Below are 16,679 nucleotides of genomic sequence, written 5' to 3' on the forward strand. Positions count from 1 at the left end.
CTGTGTAGGGACCTGAGAGTCTAGAGCTAAACCCTTGGTTAATAAAGGTTCACCTCTAACTTTTTTGTTTAACAGTATAGGGGATTGAACCTAGGGGTACTTACTACTGAGCTACATACCGGTCTTTTTGATTTTCTTATTTTCAGACAGGTTCTTCCTAATTTGCCCAAAATGACCTTGAACTTGCAATCCTCTTGCTGAGGACTCATGAGTGCTGGGATTTCAGGCATGGGCCACCGTGCCAGGCCATCTCTAATTTTTAAGACTAAAAGACTTTAAGGGTAGGGGGTGTAACTCAGTAGGAGAGTGTTTGCTTAGCATTCATGAGACCCAGGGTTCCATTCCCAGCACTGAAAAAATATTAAAGGTTTTATTGTATAAATTTAAAGCATACAACATGATTCTCTGATATGCACATACATAGTGAAGTGAACACTATAGATAAACAATTTTACTGAAAATGCAAACAATTTCCCCAAAAGGATTTATTCCTACACACACAGGGCAGACTCTGGGACAGACACATGTTAGCCATCTGGTCCACCTTCCACCTTGCAACACTGTAAGATGAAGGTGGATACTGGGAATGATGACCTGAGGTCACTAGTTAACTTGCTTTGTATATGTGCAGGTTCACTGTGTATATTTTAAGAAGATTTTTCAATAAGCAATTCAAAGCAAAACAAGGATTTTTAATAAAAACCCTGAATTATTAAGAAATTGTATGAAGCAGAGCATCTTCTTACCCCATACATCTGACTGACATGTTTGTACATAACTGGTTATTTCCAGAGGCTATGAAGACAAGGAGCTATAGATAGGAACAAACTTCTGTGTTCAAAAGTGTAAGCAAACATGGTGTATGGTGGGCAATATGCCTGCTCCTAGGCACTATTTAGAAAGATTGCTCACTTCTATGGAAAATAACAGAAGTTGTTTTCCTGAAGGGTGCTCTTTAGGCTGACGAGAACTGCCCTGAAGACTCTCTTATAGCTCAGACATATCACAACAGAACAGGTCAGGGTCCTCTTGCAATAATGAGAGCAAATTTCCTGGGCAAAATGCCACAATAGAACTTTATTAACCAATTTTCTTCAAATTCTCCCTCCACTGTAAGAGGAACCAGTCAGTTTCAGAGAGAGAAAGAGAGAGAGAGAATCTAAATTTACTTTTATTACCTTTATTCTTCCCAGGGCTCCCTAGGTTTAAGAGGAATGTTTCACCAGTAGAAATGTTTGTGAACATACTTACCTGAGCCTGCATAGAAGGTTCTTGATTAGGCTTTTTATACCTGCTGGGGGTGGATTGCTGGAAATGTATAGAGATGGAGGCCTTTATCGATAAGTCCCATTTGAGTGACACACTTTACTTATCATTTTAGGAGCCACACTGGGCTCAGAAAGAGCATGATGAAAGGAGCTTATGAAAATCAAGTTTTCTCATTCCCCATTCAGCTCAGTACATTAGCAGCACTGGGTCCAGACTTGACCTTGGAGGGTTTACTCTGGATGATTCTGGCTGTAATGTATGAATCAGGCAGAACTCAGGGCTTGATTTTCACTTTTGTCAGCTAGAACTTGCCTTTGCAGAGTGAGGACAGTAAAGAAACTTAGGAGAATAAAATGACCATTGGGTACTGATGGGCAACACATAAGAGATTTCCAAATGTGATTTTTTGTTGTTGTTTTCTTTTTAAAAAATGGGAGCACATGTGCACTTATTTTTAAATATTTTTTTCCTGGACAGTGAATTGGAACTTAAATACATTGTATGGTCACTTTATTACAGTCTACTCCGCAGGGCAAAAAGGAAAGTTCTCTTGGCATCAGCAGGTCCTCATTAGCACATAAGCAAAGCAGTCACCTTTATATCTAGGGTGTGAATACCCGACTTCATCGTCTTCTAGCGGTGAGTCTCCCGATCCTACAATAAAAAAGAACAGAAACTGCAGGAAGAAAAGCCACATGGTATGGACGCATATTTCAAAGCATTGCCTGGGCTTAGTCCATGCAAGAGGTGCTATTAGAACGCAGAGCCAAGAGCAAAAGTTTCTGCCGCCATTCATGAAGGGACAGGGGACCTCTCAGAGTGAACCTGGCTGGGCCAAGATTGCCAAAGCCAATCAAAATGAGCCTTGAACCATTTTGGAATCACCACATGCCAACTGAAATTCTGGAATAAGGAATAAGAGAGAGTCAACTTCACTCTGAGAAGATGCCAATGTATACATGAATCTCATGCCAGGGAAAACGAAGTAAAATGTGTGACTCAGACACAACCCACAATTTCTCCAGAGAAAAGGAAACCCAGTGAGACCACATGTTTTTGGTAACTGGTTCTTGTGAAATGAATTTTGGTGGGTGATAAGGAGGTAAGTCAAATGTCTTATCTTAATGACAAAAGAATAATATAAAGCTGCTTTGGTATATTTGTAGGAAACAGACAATCTAGATGTTTATTCAGAACCTCTCACCAAGCCATGTTTAAAATAAAAAAAAAATACCATGAGTCTTTCCACTCCCCAAAATAACCATAGTCCCAGAGAGAAAGTCTATGTATTATTTTGAAATGAACTCATTTGCTGAATTGGAATTGTTTTTAGAATATTAAGTATTGAATTTCAGTGAGTGGTGGATCCTTAATCCTTGAAATGGTAGCAATATCTAAACTTCAAAATGTCTATCTGAAATTTAGAGAACCTCCCTCTAGACTTCAGAGTCTGATCACCAACCCTTAAGTTAACACTGTATTGACTACACATTTGCCTACAGGTACCAGCAATCGTAACAGAAAAGGATGCAGTCTACTATGAAGTTATTCAAATCCCCAGCCGAGATGAACTAATAAGAATGGTCTCCATTCCACTGGTATTCTGGATGAGAGATATAGAGTGTGGAAATTGAAAGTGAAGAGGTGATGACAGCTGGACTATATCCATTTAGAAAAACCTCCCCAACTAGAGAATCCTGTTCTGAATTCTGCATTCTGCATTGTTGCAGATTTCCACACCTGGTCTCTGGCCACCCAAGCATGTACAAAATTATAGACTATTCATTGTTCCATATTTTTAAAAAGTGACTGTAAAACCGAGAAAAGTGAATCAAAAGCCTCTGCTCAAACCTCTTGCTCCAAGTCACTCCACTACTGGGCATCTATCCCGAGGAAACAATAGAAGTGCATGTGAATCTTCAGTTATCCAAATTAAGCATGTGTGGGTGCATGTGTGCACGTGCACACACACACACACACACACACACACACACACACACACACACATCAGACATGTGAGCAGCAAACTCACTCTCACAGACACACACACACACATACACAGACACACACACATATATACATTCCCTCAGTTGTCATCCTGGTTAACCATTCTACAGCATTTAGTATGAATAACCATCCATCCAGTCCATGAAGCTTTCTTCTGCCCTGGATTCCAAATGACAACTCCTTCCTCATTCTCTTCCTTTTTTCTAAAAAGACTCTCTGCATAGCACCTCTTCATCAGCCTGCCATTTTTATATAAATGTATCTCAGAGAACCAGTTTTGGTCCTTTGCATATCTCCAGACTATTTCCTGGGCCACCCCACCAGTATAGTTCCCTCAAATAACCCTCCATGTACTGAGGACAGATTCATTATTTTCAGTCTTGAACATTTTTTCCTAAAAGTCAAGCTAGAATTTTCAACTGTTTTCTGGATATTTCCATACTTATACTCAACCTGTTGAAATCCAGATTCCTTTTCTCACCACCAAATCTGTGTATCCCTCCAGTGTTTCCCATTTTATGGGTTAATATCACCTTCCAGTTAATCTGCCAGAGGTAAAAGCCAGTCTTTTATTCTTCTCTCTTCTTCATATATTATATTCTACATAGCCCAAACAACTCAAATCTATCCCACTCAAATTCACTCTCAACTCTCCATTATCTTAGTTCAGGTCAATAGTCCTTTTTATTTGTTTGTTTTATTTTAGTTTTAGTGGATACATAATAATTATATATATTTACAGAATTCAACATGCTGTTTTGATAAAAGTACACATTGTGTAATGATCAAATCAGGGAAATTAGCGTATCCATCACTTCAAACATTCATCATTTCTTGGTGGTGAAAACATTCAAAATCCTCTCTTGCAGGGATTTTGAAATATAAGTTATAGTTAATTATAATCATTCTAGTGTTGATAGGATACTGGAACTTATTCCTCCTAACTCCAATTTTCTACCCTGTCTTATAAGACCTTCACAATAACCTCCTACTCAATCTCTTACTACTAGTTTGTTTTTACACTCCTAATGCCACATCCCTCCAAACACACACATGGGTACACACACAATATCCTTGAAATTACCTTAGGAGTTACCAAAATCATATCATTCACTTGTGCAAACACCTTTTTGTGTTTGCCTATGTCTAAAGAATTAAATGTAGTACTCAATATCACAGTTCAGGTACACTCAGTCTGGCCCCAATTAAGCCAAATACCCCATGATACTGTTTCTAATGGTGTTTGTGGGCCATTGCACCATGTTCTTCCCTCTGAATGACCTTTCCTTTGACCTTTGCTTGCCAAAATCTATCTTTCAAGTCTCATTTCCATGATACCTTTTCTGATCCTAAACATTAAAGTTTGTCAAAATTTAAAATAATTTCAACAGACAAATGAAAAAAGAGATCAAGGTCTAAATGAAAAAATGTTCAAACTCAAAAATAAAGTGTAAATTAAAATCACCAAAACACTATTTTATAAACCTATTATACTATCCAACTAAAAATAAAATTAGAATATTGCTGCTGTTGAATGGTTGATAAACTAAGCACGCTTATAGTTCAGGGAATATGAATTGATAGATTCATTCTACAAAAGAACTTACAACCAAGCATCAAATACTTTTAAATATGAAGGACTTTAACTCAATTATTCCCTAGAGTTTATGGCCTAAATTAGAATTTAGAATGCAGGCAAAGATTTACTCACATAGAAGTCAAATGCAGAACAGTTTTTAATTGCAAAAGATACAGAGTAACTTCAATATTCAGCAACAGGAAATGGTTAATCAAATTTGATCCATTCATATAACATAATAATTTTTCATTTTGAAGAATTTTAGTGTCATAAGAGAATGATTATTATAGAATGCTAAATGAGAAAGGAAGTAGACATATTACAAAAAATGCAAAAATTCATTAGAAAGATTTAAATACATGGTAAAGTTCATTTGTGAGAGCAATGGTATGAATTGAATTAAAATAATATTGTGAACAAAAAATTCCAAAAGGCTATATACTATATATATGACCCTGTTTTTATAAGGTTCAACATTTATTAACACTGAACAATAAATTTTCTGTATGTAATCAATATATGCAATTTTTAAGAAAGTAAGATGATCCTTCTACTCTTTACAACCTTCTCTTCGTGAAGAACTCAGATTTATAATTTTCAAGTGTGACAGAACAAGGTAGTCATCAGTACCAGAAAAGGCAGGGATACATGGGAAGCCAGCGCAGGGAGTCAGAGTCCAACAGGGCAGAGAAGGAAAATGGAAGGAAGTGGGAATCTACGTGGAAGTATAGCAGGTCAATAGAGCCACAGGCAAATAAAGAGGGGCTTCCATGTGGAAAAGGAGATGCCTGGCATGGGGTAGTAGAGTGGGGGTGAGAAATGTATCACAGGGGGAGGAAATAGTGGAGGAGGTAAGTGATTGGTTACATACAGGGGATCATCACATAAGCAAATAAATTAAGAATAATGAGAGTTTGGGCTGGGGATGTAACTCAGTGGTTGAGCACTTGCCTAGCATGTATGAGGCCCTGGTTGTATCCCCAGAAGAAGGAGAAGAATAAGAAGAAAGGGAGCTAGGTTTCTCATTGTTAGAGAAAAGAGGTACAATACAAAAAGAAATCAAGTTAGAATAAACTCTGGTTGCATCAAAATTGGAAGTGTCAGTGTGAACTCATGATTTTGTAGATATAGAAAGATATAGAAATACCCATGGATGGAAATGTGTGTATATAAATACGCTTGTTTACTGAAAGGATCTGGAAGAAGTACCATGACAATAGCAATAAGTCTTCCTAGCACTCAGATCATGGCTTCTAAATACCATTCTCTACTGTAAGGAAACAAAACTCCTTGAGGCAATGACTGATTCTAGGACTAGAACAGGATTTATATAAGATGTACCTGAAGCATCTTGTTGTACCAGAAAATAAAGAAGTACTGTATTAAATACATACATAAATATACACATGATGATGAGGATATGCCAAAAGGACACAGGGTCCTACTGGCTAAAACCCAAACATTTGAGCAACAAAATAAAGTAGTATCAGACTGTACCCCAAAATATAAAGTAAGTTTCCATGAACCCACACTGAAGTGAATAAACAAGTAGAGAATAGGTAAATATCCCATACAGAAAACTTCCAAATAATTTATGTAGATACTCGATCTTTTTAAGGGTGAGGAGCTTAACTTCCACTCATTAAGGGTGGGTTGCACATAGTGACTTCCTTCTATAGAGTGGAATATGGAAATGGGAGCAGTGGTGGAGAGTAACTTAAACCTGACAAACGCCTCAGTCAGGTGATCAAAATTAACATCAACAGTGATAGGTCACACTGACAGGATGTACATGTGATATAATAAGAAGAATGGCACTTTATTTCTGTGGTCTTCCTCCCCAAAATATAACCCCAGTCTAATCATGAAACAAAAAATCAGACAAATCCCAACTGAGGGTCATTCTACAAAATATATGACCTGTATTCCTCAAAACTGTCAAAGTCATCAAAAACAAGGAAGTATCCTGGGCACAGTGGTGCAAGACTGTAATCACGGTGACTTGAAAATCTGAAGCAGGAAGATAACAAGTTTGAGGCCAACCTCAGCAACTTAGTGAGACCTCATGCAACTTAAAGAGACCCTGTCTCCAGATAAAAAATAAAAAGGGCTGGGGATGTGGCTCAGTGGTTAAGTGTCCCTGGGTTCAACCCCTGGTATCAAAAAAAAAAAAAAAAAAAAGGAAAAGAAAAAAGAGGAAAATATGAGAAACTGTTAACAGTCAGGAGGAGAATAAGGAGACATGATCACTGAATTTCCATGCAATATCCTGCAATAGGAAAAGGAAATCTGAATAAAGTGTGCATTTCAGTTAATTATAATGTATTGATATTGGTACATTAATTGTGACAAATGTGCCATGTGTAAGATGTTCATAACAGAAGTATGGGAACTCTCTCCGCTATCTTCTCAGCTTTTCTGGAAATCTAAAACTAAAGATAAAATTTTATTTACAAAAACTCTATACAAAATTCTCCAGAGTTGGAGAACAAGAAATCTTAAAACTGTGAACTCTCCTCCGAACTTCTATAGAACTTACTGGTTCACTAAATTGGCAGCACTTATGGACATTAGACTTGGGTCATACTCATCCAACCTCTAGCATGATACCTCTTCTTGTCATTGTCTCTTATTATATTACCTCTATGTCACTGTCATTACTTAGAACTGATAGGCAGGAAACCTCCAAAACAGATTAGAGATAGTATACATGTGTTCATTGTTCAAAGTGTCATCTATTTCTAAATTAAGTTTAATAGAAATATGGTATGTTTCAAGTGGCTCTGAGGCACCACAAAAACAATGGGAGTGTTTTTGTGCACTTGAAGTAAACAGAAATAAAAGCATAAATCCCGAGGTACTTACAATGGGCTATTCCTCCCCTTAGGAACCCGGAGTTTTCATACCTGTGGTCTTTGCACATACTCTGCAGAAGAGTAGATACATAATATGGAAGTGGCAGCTGCCTTGGGCGACCTCAGAAATATATATCTCATGGTCACCCTTTTCTATAATGAAACAAAGTGACAAACATGCTGAGATTCTCAATTCTCAGCCTGTCTATGAGTGCTGAGCAAGGAAGCCTCAGTTTCCTAGCAATTTCATCTTCCCATGAACACTACAGCATCACTGTCCACAACACTTAAGATTGATTGGCCAGGTATGGTGGCACACGCCTATAAACCCAGTGGCTCAGGAAGCTGAGGCAGAAGGATCAATTTTAAGTTCAAAGCCAGCCTCTAAGCAACTTAGTGAGACCCTGTCTCAAAATTGAAAAATTTTAAAAGGGGACTGGGGATATTAGTGCTTAAAGACTCCCAGGGTCAATCTCTGGTTCCCAAAACCAAAACAATGAAAGAACACTACACACACAAGGAGGTATGCCAAACAATGTAGTAAGTAGCTTTCAACCAAACATCCTTTGTGGAAAAGGCTATCCTATATGTAAGTGTCTATGAATAAATGAGCTACACTAATCATATCTATAGGCACCTATTCTAGCATCTTCTGTACTCTTGCTTCTCTATTTTGGAGGCTGGAAGTTTGCAAAGTATAGTTCCTAGGACTCTTATCCCTAGGTTGTGGATGATTCACTAAAGATTTGGAAGATGAAAGGGAAGGTATTATTCTTTTTCATAGTTTTATATGTTTTATTGAGTGTGTTGACAGCAGTGGGATGTCAAGTCCAATGTCGCTTCACCAGCTTTGTTAGGTAGAAAGGATGTGGCACTGGAAGTGGCAGTAAGTCATAGCAGCAACAGTTTCCTAACCTCTAAGTGACAGGGATAATTTCTAGTATCTGAATAGAAACTGTGGTGATCATCCATTGCTCCAGTCCCTTATTTTCTGCATTAAATTCTTTTTACCCTAAAATAACTATGGGAAATTCTGTTTCTCATATTAAACCTTAACAGATATGTAAGCAAACCAATTAAGAAATTAGTATATAATTTTGGTAGCTACTATAGTTTGAATCTAGAATATTGTCCCAAGGCTCATGTGTTGAAGGCTTGGTCCCCAGGGTGGTATTACTGGGAAGCCGTGGAACTTTTATGAGGTGGGGTCTAGTGGAAGGAAATTAAGTCTTTTGGTGTGTGCCCTTGAAGTAGATACTGAGACCCTGGCCCCTCCTTCCTTCCCTCCCTCCCTCCCTCCCTCCCTTCCTCTCTCTTGCTCTCTCTGTTTCTTGGCTGCCAGGAGGTGAGTAGCCTCCTTTACAATGCCCTCCCCACAATGATGTTCTGCCTTGCCACAGGCTCAAAAAGCAATGGAGCCAGCTACCATTCATAGAAACCTCTGAAATCATGATCCAAATTGAACCTTTTCTCTTTTAAGTTTATTTTTCTCAGGTACTTTGTCACAGTGACAGAAAACTGACTAACATAGCAGCTTTCTCTTAGTAACTGGACACTACCCTAACACAGGGCACACTGTTATCTATCTATAAATATTTTGAAGATGGGAAAAGGGGTTGTGTGTGGATATGGATAAATAAGGAGAAGAAAAACTGCTAGAATCAAATGTTTTATTCTTTTTCTTAATTGGTCTATCTCCTCAATAGCGAGCTGATTTATGAGTAATGGAATTCACATGGCAAGAAAATAACACACCCTGAACTGAGTGCCTACAATATGTACTATACTAGACAATTTCAATGCATAATGTCCTGTCATCTATATAATATCCCTGGCAGGTTAATGTAATTATCTTGAATTTATTAGTAGGGAAAACAAGTCTAAAAAGTCTTGACTACTTGTCCAAAGTTATGTTGCTAGTAAGTGGTAAATCAAGGATTCAAATCCAGTCTGCCTAACCTCCAAATCTATCATGTTCTTTCCCCTAGGACTTACTGCCTCCTGCTTCTGCATTTTCACACAGGTGAGCTGGTAGGCTTTAGGATTATTGATAGGCAAACAGAAAATGGCTTTTTCAGTAGTGCAATAGCAGGTATGTCACGGTGGATCTCACCAAAGCAAAATGAAGAATCTGTGTGGCAGAAGCTACTGATTGCCCATTCTGCAGTCATTCCTCTCCTTTCTTCTTAATGAAAGATGTCAGGTTGTGCTCAGCTGCAATCTGCCCCTTTCCAGGAGATGACTCATGATGGTTTTAAATCAAAACTTAATTCCCCCTTGCCAATAACTGTGTCAGGGATAGGTATATAACCCAGAACTGGACAAATGAAAAGAAGTTGCTTTGAAGAGAGAGGTCTTACCCTGACAAAAGAGAGAACTTCACACAGAGAAGACTCTTTCCTCTTTTCTCTCTTCCTGCTTTGGAGACTATGGTGTAAAGAGGAATGCTTGAAACTGCAGTAACCATTTTGTAAGCGTGAGGTAAGAGGTCTCAGGACTAAGTATTTTCAGGAAAGGATGGTAGAATGGATGGATAAAAAGAATCTGGGGTCTTTGGCTACTAGGTCAACTTTAGACTTCTTATCTCCATACTTTTTAGGTCAACAATAAATGTCCTTTCAGTTTCAACCACTGTGAATAGCACTGTTTGTTACTTTCAGCTGAATGCATCCAAATTGATATACAAATCAATGGAAACTTTCCTGTCTATTATGAATAGATTTTTTAAATAGATTTTTTTAAAGTAGAAAGAAACTTAATGGGTATTAGTTGCCATTCCCAGGAAATTTCAGTTGATATCCAACCTGAACGTGTACATCACTTCTAAAAATGTGATTTTTCTACAAAACAGACAACCTGAAGGATACAATAAGATCAAAGACAGACTCACTATGTTCAGTAGATTGCACTTACTAAAGAACCAAAGGAAATTCATGTATGTTACAGAAAAATTCTCCACAGGGATAAAATTAAAAAGAAAGAGAAATGGAGAGGTGGCCGAGGGGAAAAGAGTTTTCCTAGTATAGTTCTATTTACAAAAAGCCATCATTCCTTTAGGATTCTGTTAATTGAGGTATTATTATGACATAACCATTAATCAGTCTGCATATGGTTCAGATTACCAGTCTTTGGAAAGAATGCTTTAGTGCTTTCTCCACACAAATACAATTTATAACTTTGACTAAGAAAACAGAAACTCAGATTCACTATGGGTACAGTGGTGCACACCTGTAATCCCAGCTACTTGGGAGGCTGAGGCAGGAGGATTGTAGTTTTAGGACCAGCCTCACCAATTAGCAAGACCCTCAACAACTTAGCAAGATCTGTCTCAAATCTGAAGATCTGTCCCAAATTTGAAGAAAAAGAAGGGGGGCCTGGGGATGTAGCTCAGTGGTAAAGCACCCCTGAGTTTAATCCCCAGTACTCCAAACAAACAAAGATATCCTATGGGGTGATAAATCATGTCTATAAATTGCTCAGTGGTGGTAACTATGTCTTCAACCTGAAGATGCAGGCCCAGAACAAATGTGCAGAAAAGCAGAAACCATTAATGACACACTGTTCCTTGGATGTTTTACTTTTCAAAATCAGTGGCAGAGTAACATATGACAAAAGGTAAGAAAAGGAAAGCACATGGAAGAAGATCCCTATTCTAAGTGGAATAAAAAGATCCAGGAAGATTGATCTCAATCTTTTGCTAATCATGGGGAATAGACTGAAGAAAATGTTTATCACCAATGTTTTTTTTGGGAGAGAAGATTCACCAGAATCTTCTGATGGGACAAGTTTAGATTCCCCTTCTCTGCCACCATCCCAAGTCCCTACATAAGCCAACAATCAACTAGAATAGTAGGTTTCAAACCGTGAGCCCAATTTAGTGGATCATGAACAGTATTTTTGTGGTGAAATAGAATGGGTCTGAAAAGTCAAGGTGCACTGTACGTAGTAGGGATAAATAATACTTGGTACATATTTTGTTTCAATTCTAGAGGTGCATGTGTTTTGTGTGGGAGGGTCCCAGTTTGCATGGCACAGTAAAATCTTATGCCTGTTGTCCCAGAATTATTATTGTTCCCAGTTTTATTAAGGTATAAACAAAAAATGTATATATTTAGAATGTATCAAGTAGCCGTTTGGTATATGTACACACTGTAAAATAATCACTACAATCAAATTAATTAGCATATCCATGATGTCACATGGTTGTTATTCACCATTATGACTATGAGCACTCCCTTTCACGATCAAAATTTTCCTGATTTGGATAATAAATAATATATTCACCCTAATAATAGTTCACACTGGCATGCATTTTTCCAAGTGAGTCTTAGTCAAAGAACTAGAGCCAGGCACAGTGGTGCATGCCTGTAATCTTAGCAGCTCAGGAGGCTGAGGCAGGAGGATTGCGTGTTCAAAACCAGCCTCAGCAACTTAGCGAGGCTCTAAGCAACTCAGTAAGACCCTGTCTCTAAGTAAAATATAAAAAAGGGCTGGGAATTTGGCTCAGGGGTTAAGAACCCCTGGGTTCAATACCTGATACCAAACAAACAAACCTAGAAACAGAGTAACTTAGAACATTTTGAAATGTCTAGATTTGTCTAGTTAATTTTTTGCTCCTTCACTCAAAATAAAGGAAATCTGAGGATCTGAGAAAGGCCTTGGGGGTGGGGCCTGAAATTGGAAGTCTTCCTTTGCCCCTGATTTGTTCAGAACATAGATGTTATGTTCCTTGGAACATCAAGCAGGTACAGAGTTTTCTCAAACACTCTTGGTCATCCCCTCTTCTAGGATGCAATTCTATGAGCCCTGGGGCTGATTAAGTTCCTCCTCCACCACTAAGTGTATAATCCTGATTGGAGAAACTATTTTCCTGTCCTGAGCCTTATTTTGTTCATTTGTGAAAGTGGGTGGCAGTAGTGGGTAGGATACAGCATATGTTTTCAAATTATGTTTTCTCAGAACACTCCAATCTTCAAACTCTAGTTGGGATAATGATACTCAGGAACATCAACTGGCCCTCCTTCTTCTCTAACTAGCAATAAACAGTTAGCATGCTGCATGACTTTTAAATCCACCAGTCTGTTTAATTTCCATTGCCTCTTTAAGTCCTCAGTGCAACTCCATTCATTCAGTAGTTATCATTCAGTAACTAGATGTAAGTAAACCTGAAAAGAGCAGTCACTCTTCGCTACCATGTTCATGACAGTACTCTCAGTTCAGAGAATAAAGTAAGTATCAATCACAGAGGAAACAAGAATTGAACTCTTCTGACCCTAAATCTCATGCAATTTCACAACTACAAATGGTTCCTGAATAATGATGGTTCTACCTACCATTTTTTAACTTAATCATGGTGCAAAAATAATATGCATGTGGGGCTGGGGTTGTAGCTCAGTGGTAGAGCACTTGCCTTGCACATGTGAGGCACTGGGTTTGATCCTCAGCACTACATAAAAATGAAAAAATAAAGGTAGTGTGTCCATCTACAGCTAAAAATATTTTTTAAAGTGATATGCATGTATTTGGTGGAAACTGAACCTCAGATGTTGAATCTGGATCTTCTCCTGGGCTATCAATACACACTCCAATCCTGCATCTGGATGCTGGGCAGCAGCAGAGACCACACAGCTCCCACTAAGTCCCACAATTACGAGGGGAAACAATGGATATTCTATGTTACACTGTGTTGCTAAGCTGGAATGGTTGGTAGGTTAGGTGGATTAAATACATTTTCAACTTACAATATTTTCAACATAACCCCATTGTATGTCAAGAAGCATGTGTACTTATTCCAGTCTTCAAGCCTTTCCTATTGCAAAAGGTATTTCAAAGCCCAGATCCTTCAGTCTCTTTTCTAATCATTTTAAATTCCATTCACTTTGATGTGCTCTGTTTAGATTTTTTGCATTAGCACTGATCTTATGTAGCTTCGGATTTTCAGAAGTCCTTTCAAATGTGTGTAGGTTGTCTTCCCAGTTAGATAGCAAAACTGTTCTGGGAATAGGATAGGGGTTTGTTTCCTCTTATTGTCCTGCTGAAACCAATGCAGTCTCTCTCCCTAAGAAGACTTCAAAAAGATTCTTTCCTACTTGAGACTAATCTGCTCATCTGCTCAAGCTGTTTCTGTAGTATCTAAATGAAACATCCCTCTCCCTCCTTGTGAAGGCTGTACTTACAGAAACAGATACTGTATTTAAGGTTCAAGAAAACTGCCCAAATAAAACTGTGATGGATACATAGTTCTTGGCAGTCAAACAGTGGTATAATTTACAAAATTCTGGCACATCATAGCAAAACTGAGAATAACTACATACAGAAAAAGAGAGGTACTAAGAAAATAGAATAAAATCATCACAATGTACTGAGATAGTAGGCAGCAAGTCTTTAATTGCCACCTACAAAATACTTCAATACAGCAGATTAAATGACAGAGAACAAGAAGGAACTGTAAGGAAAGAATACTTCCAGAAAACAGCCCTGAAATGAACATCATGAAATGTCTGTCAGTGACAGGTTGCAGCCTGTTTAGCTGAAACCTAGAGTTTCTGCCTGCTGGAACATTCTCTGATTCCTCAACAGAATACAGAACACCAGAACCCAAGGAGGAAAACTTAAATGTTGCTTAAATCTTTCATAGAGGTTTATTTTTCTTTGTTTTTGTGTTTTCAGAGTTTTTGTTTTGTTTTGTTTTGTTTTTGTTTTTGTCTTGCCAACTCTGCCTGTGGCGAGAGGTAGAATGGTTTCTTTGCTGGGTAGCTTCTCTCTTTTGAAAGCATCCATTTTCCATTCAGTACCCTCAAACTGACAAGTCACACACAGGCTGCTGTCAGTTATGGTCTTCCCTGGTAGGCTCAAGCTCTGGGGTAAAAGAGGAAAGTGGAAACTGAGCTGATGGCAATTCTGATTTTCAAAATGGCAATCTGCAGACCTTGTGCAACACCTGTTGAGAAAGGCTGAACCAGCACGCAATGCCTGGTACCACCACTTTCTAGGTGTGATGGGCATCTATTGTGTTCTCAGGAAAAAACGTTCCTACTTTTTGTCTTTTCTTTATTTCCTGTTTATTGGCACATTATAATTATACATAACAGTGGGATTCATTGTTACATATTCATACATGCACACAATATAGCAGTATAATTTGGCCAGTTTCACTCCTCAGTACCTCCTTTTTCCCTCTCCTCCTCCCTTCCCCAGTCCTCTTCCTCTACTCTACTGGTCTCCCTTGTAGTTTCACATGACATACATCCCTACCCCCAGTCCCATGCCACTTTTACTTTTTTTCTCTCTAGCTCCCACAAATGAGAGAAAACGTGTGACCCTTGACATTCTGAGTTTGACTTATGCCCTTAACATAATGATCTCTAGTTCTATTTTCCTGCAAATGACATAATTTCATTTTTCTTTATGACTGAGTAAAACTCCATTGTGTATATATATCACATTTTCTTTATCCACTCATCTGTTGATGGACACCTAGGCTGATTCCATACTTTGGCTAATGTGAATTGTGCTGCTATAAACATGGGTATGCATGTATCATTACAGTATGCTGACTTTTTAATTCTTTAAGATAAATACCAAGGAGTGGTGTAGTTGGATCATATGGTGGTTCCATTTGGAGTCTTTTGGGAAACCTCCATACTGATTTCCATGGTGGTTGTATTAATTCATAATCCCACCAACAGATTAAAAGTGTTGCTTTTCACCTTTTACTGCATATTCTCTAACCATTTATTATTGTATGAATTCTTTTTTTTTTTTTTTTTTTGATACCAGGGATTGAACACAGGGGCTTTTAATCACTAGCCACATGTCAAGACCTTGTTTTTACATTTTATTTTGAGACAGAGTCTCACTAAGTTGCTTAGTCTCAGTAACTTGCTGAGGCTGTCTTCGAACTTGTGACCTTCCTGCCTCAGCCTCCCCAGTCACTGGGATTACAGGTGTGTACCACTACACCCAGCTTTATTGTACAAATTCTCGTTGGCTGCCATTCTGACTGGAGTGAGATGAAATCTCAATGTAGCTTTTATTTGCATTTCCTTAATTGCTAATGAAACAATGTTGAAGATATTTTCATATATTTGTTGACTATTTGCATTTATTCTTTTGAAAAGTGTCAGTTTCATTCATTGCCCATTTATTAATTGGGTTATTTGGTTTTTTAAGTTTTTTGAGTTCTTTATATATTCTGAATATTAATCCTCTGTTAGAAGAACAGCTAGCAAAGATTTTTCTCCCATTCTGTAGATTCTCTTTCCACATTCTTAATTGGTTCCTTTGCTATGCAGAAGTTTTAAAATTTGATGCCATTCCATTTATTAACTCTTGACATTATTTCCTGAGCTTTAGGGATTGTATTGAGAAAGTTGCTGCCTGCACTTATATTTTGGAGTGTCGACCCTGCGTTTTCTTTCTGTAGTTGCAAAATTTCTGGTCTAATTCCTATGTCTTTGATCCATTTTGAGTTGCCTTTTATGCAGGGTGAGAGATAAGTGTCTAGTTTCATTCTTCTATGTATGGATATACAGTTTTCCCAGCACCATTTATTAAAAAGGCTGTCTTTTCTCCAACATATGTTTTTGCTACTGTTGCCAAGAATCAGATGACTGTATCTGTGTGGATTTATCTTTGTGTCTTCTTGTTTTAGTCAGTTTTTTCACTGCTGATACCAAAAGACCTGACAAGAACAATTTTAGAGGATGGAAAGTTTATTTTGTGAGATCATGATTTCAGGTCTCAGTCCATAATGGCCAAATCTGTTTCTCTGGGCTGGAGGGGAGGCAGAATATTATGGCAGAAGGGTGTGGTAGAGGAAAGCAACTGCAAACATGGCACCAGGAAGCAGAGAGAGACCAAGCTTAGTTCACCAAATGTATACCCCAAAGGTGTGCTCCCAATGACCCACCTCCTCCAGTCAAATGCTACTAGCCTACAGTCACCACTCAGTTAATCCCTATCAGGGG

At 38.1% G+C, this 16,679-nt stretch overlaps 1 protein-coding gene across 2 annotated transcripts in view; it reads right to left on the reverse strand.

The window, feature by feature from the left end:
* Positions 1–16,679, reverse strand: part of Srpx (sushi repeat containing protein X-linked) — an 87,449-nt gene that overhangs the window by 29,511 nt on the left and 41,259 nt on the right. The window contains exon 2 of one of the 2 annotated variants that reach the window (XM_047537181.1): positions 1,864–1,923. The exons of the other annotated variant lie outside the window; for it this stretch is intronic. Within the exon in view, the coding sequence (XP_047393137.1) occupies positions 1,864–1,923 (60 nt within the window). The remainder of the gene's footprint in view (positions 1–1,863; positions 1,924–16,679) is intronic. 2 annotated transcript variants of the gene reach the window in all.

Source organism: Sciurus carolinensis, chromosome X (genome assembly GCF_902686445.1).
Source record: "Sciurus carolinensis chromosome X, mSciCar1.2, whole genome shotgun sequence".
Classification (NCBI taxonomy): domain Eukaryota; kingdom Metazoa; phylum Chordata; class Mammalia; order Rodentia; family Sciuridae; genus Sciurus; species Sciurus carolinensis.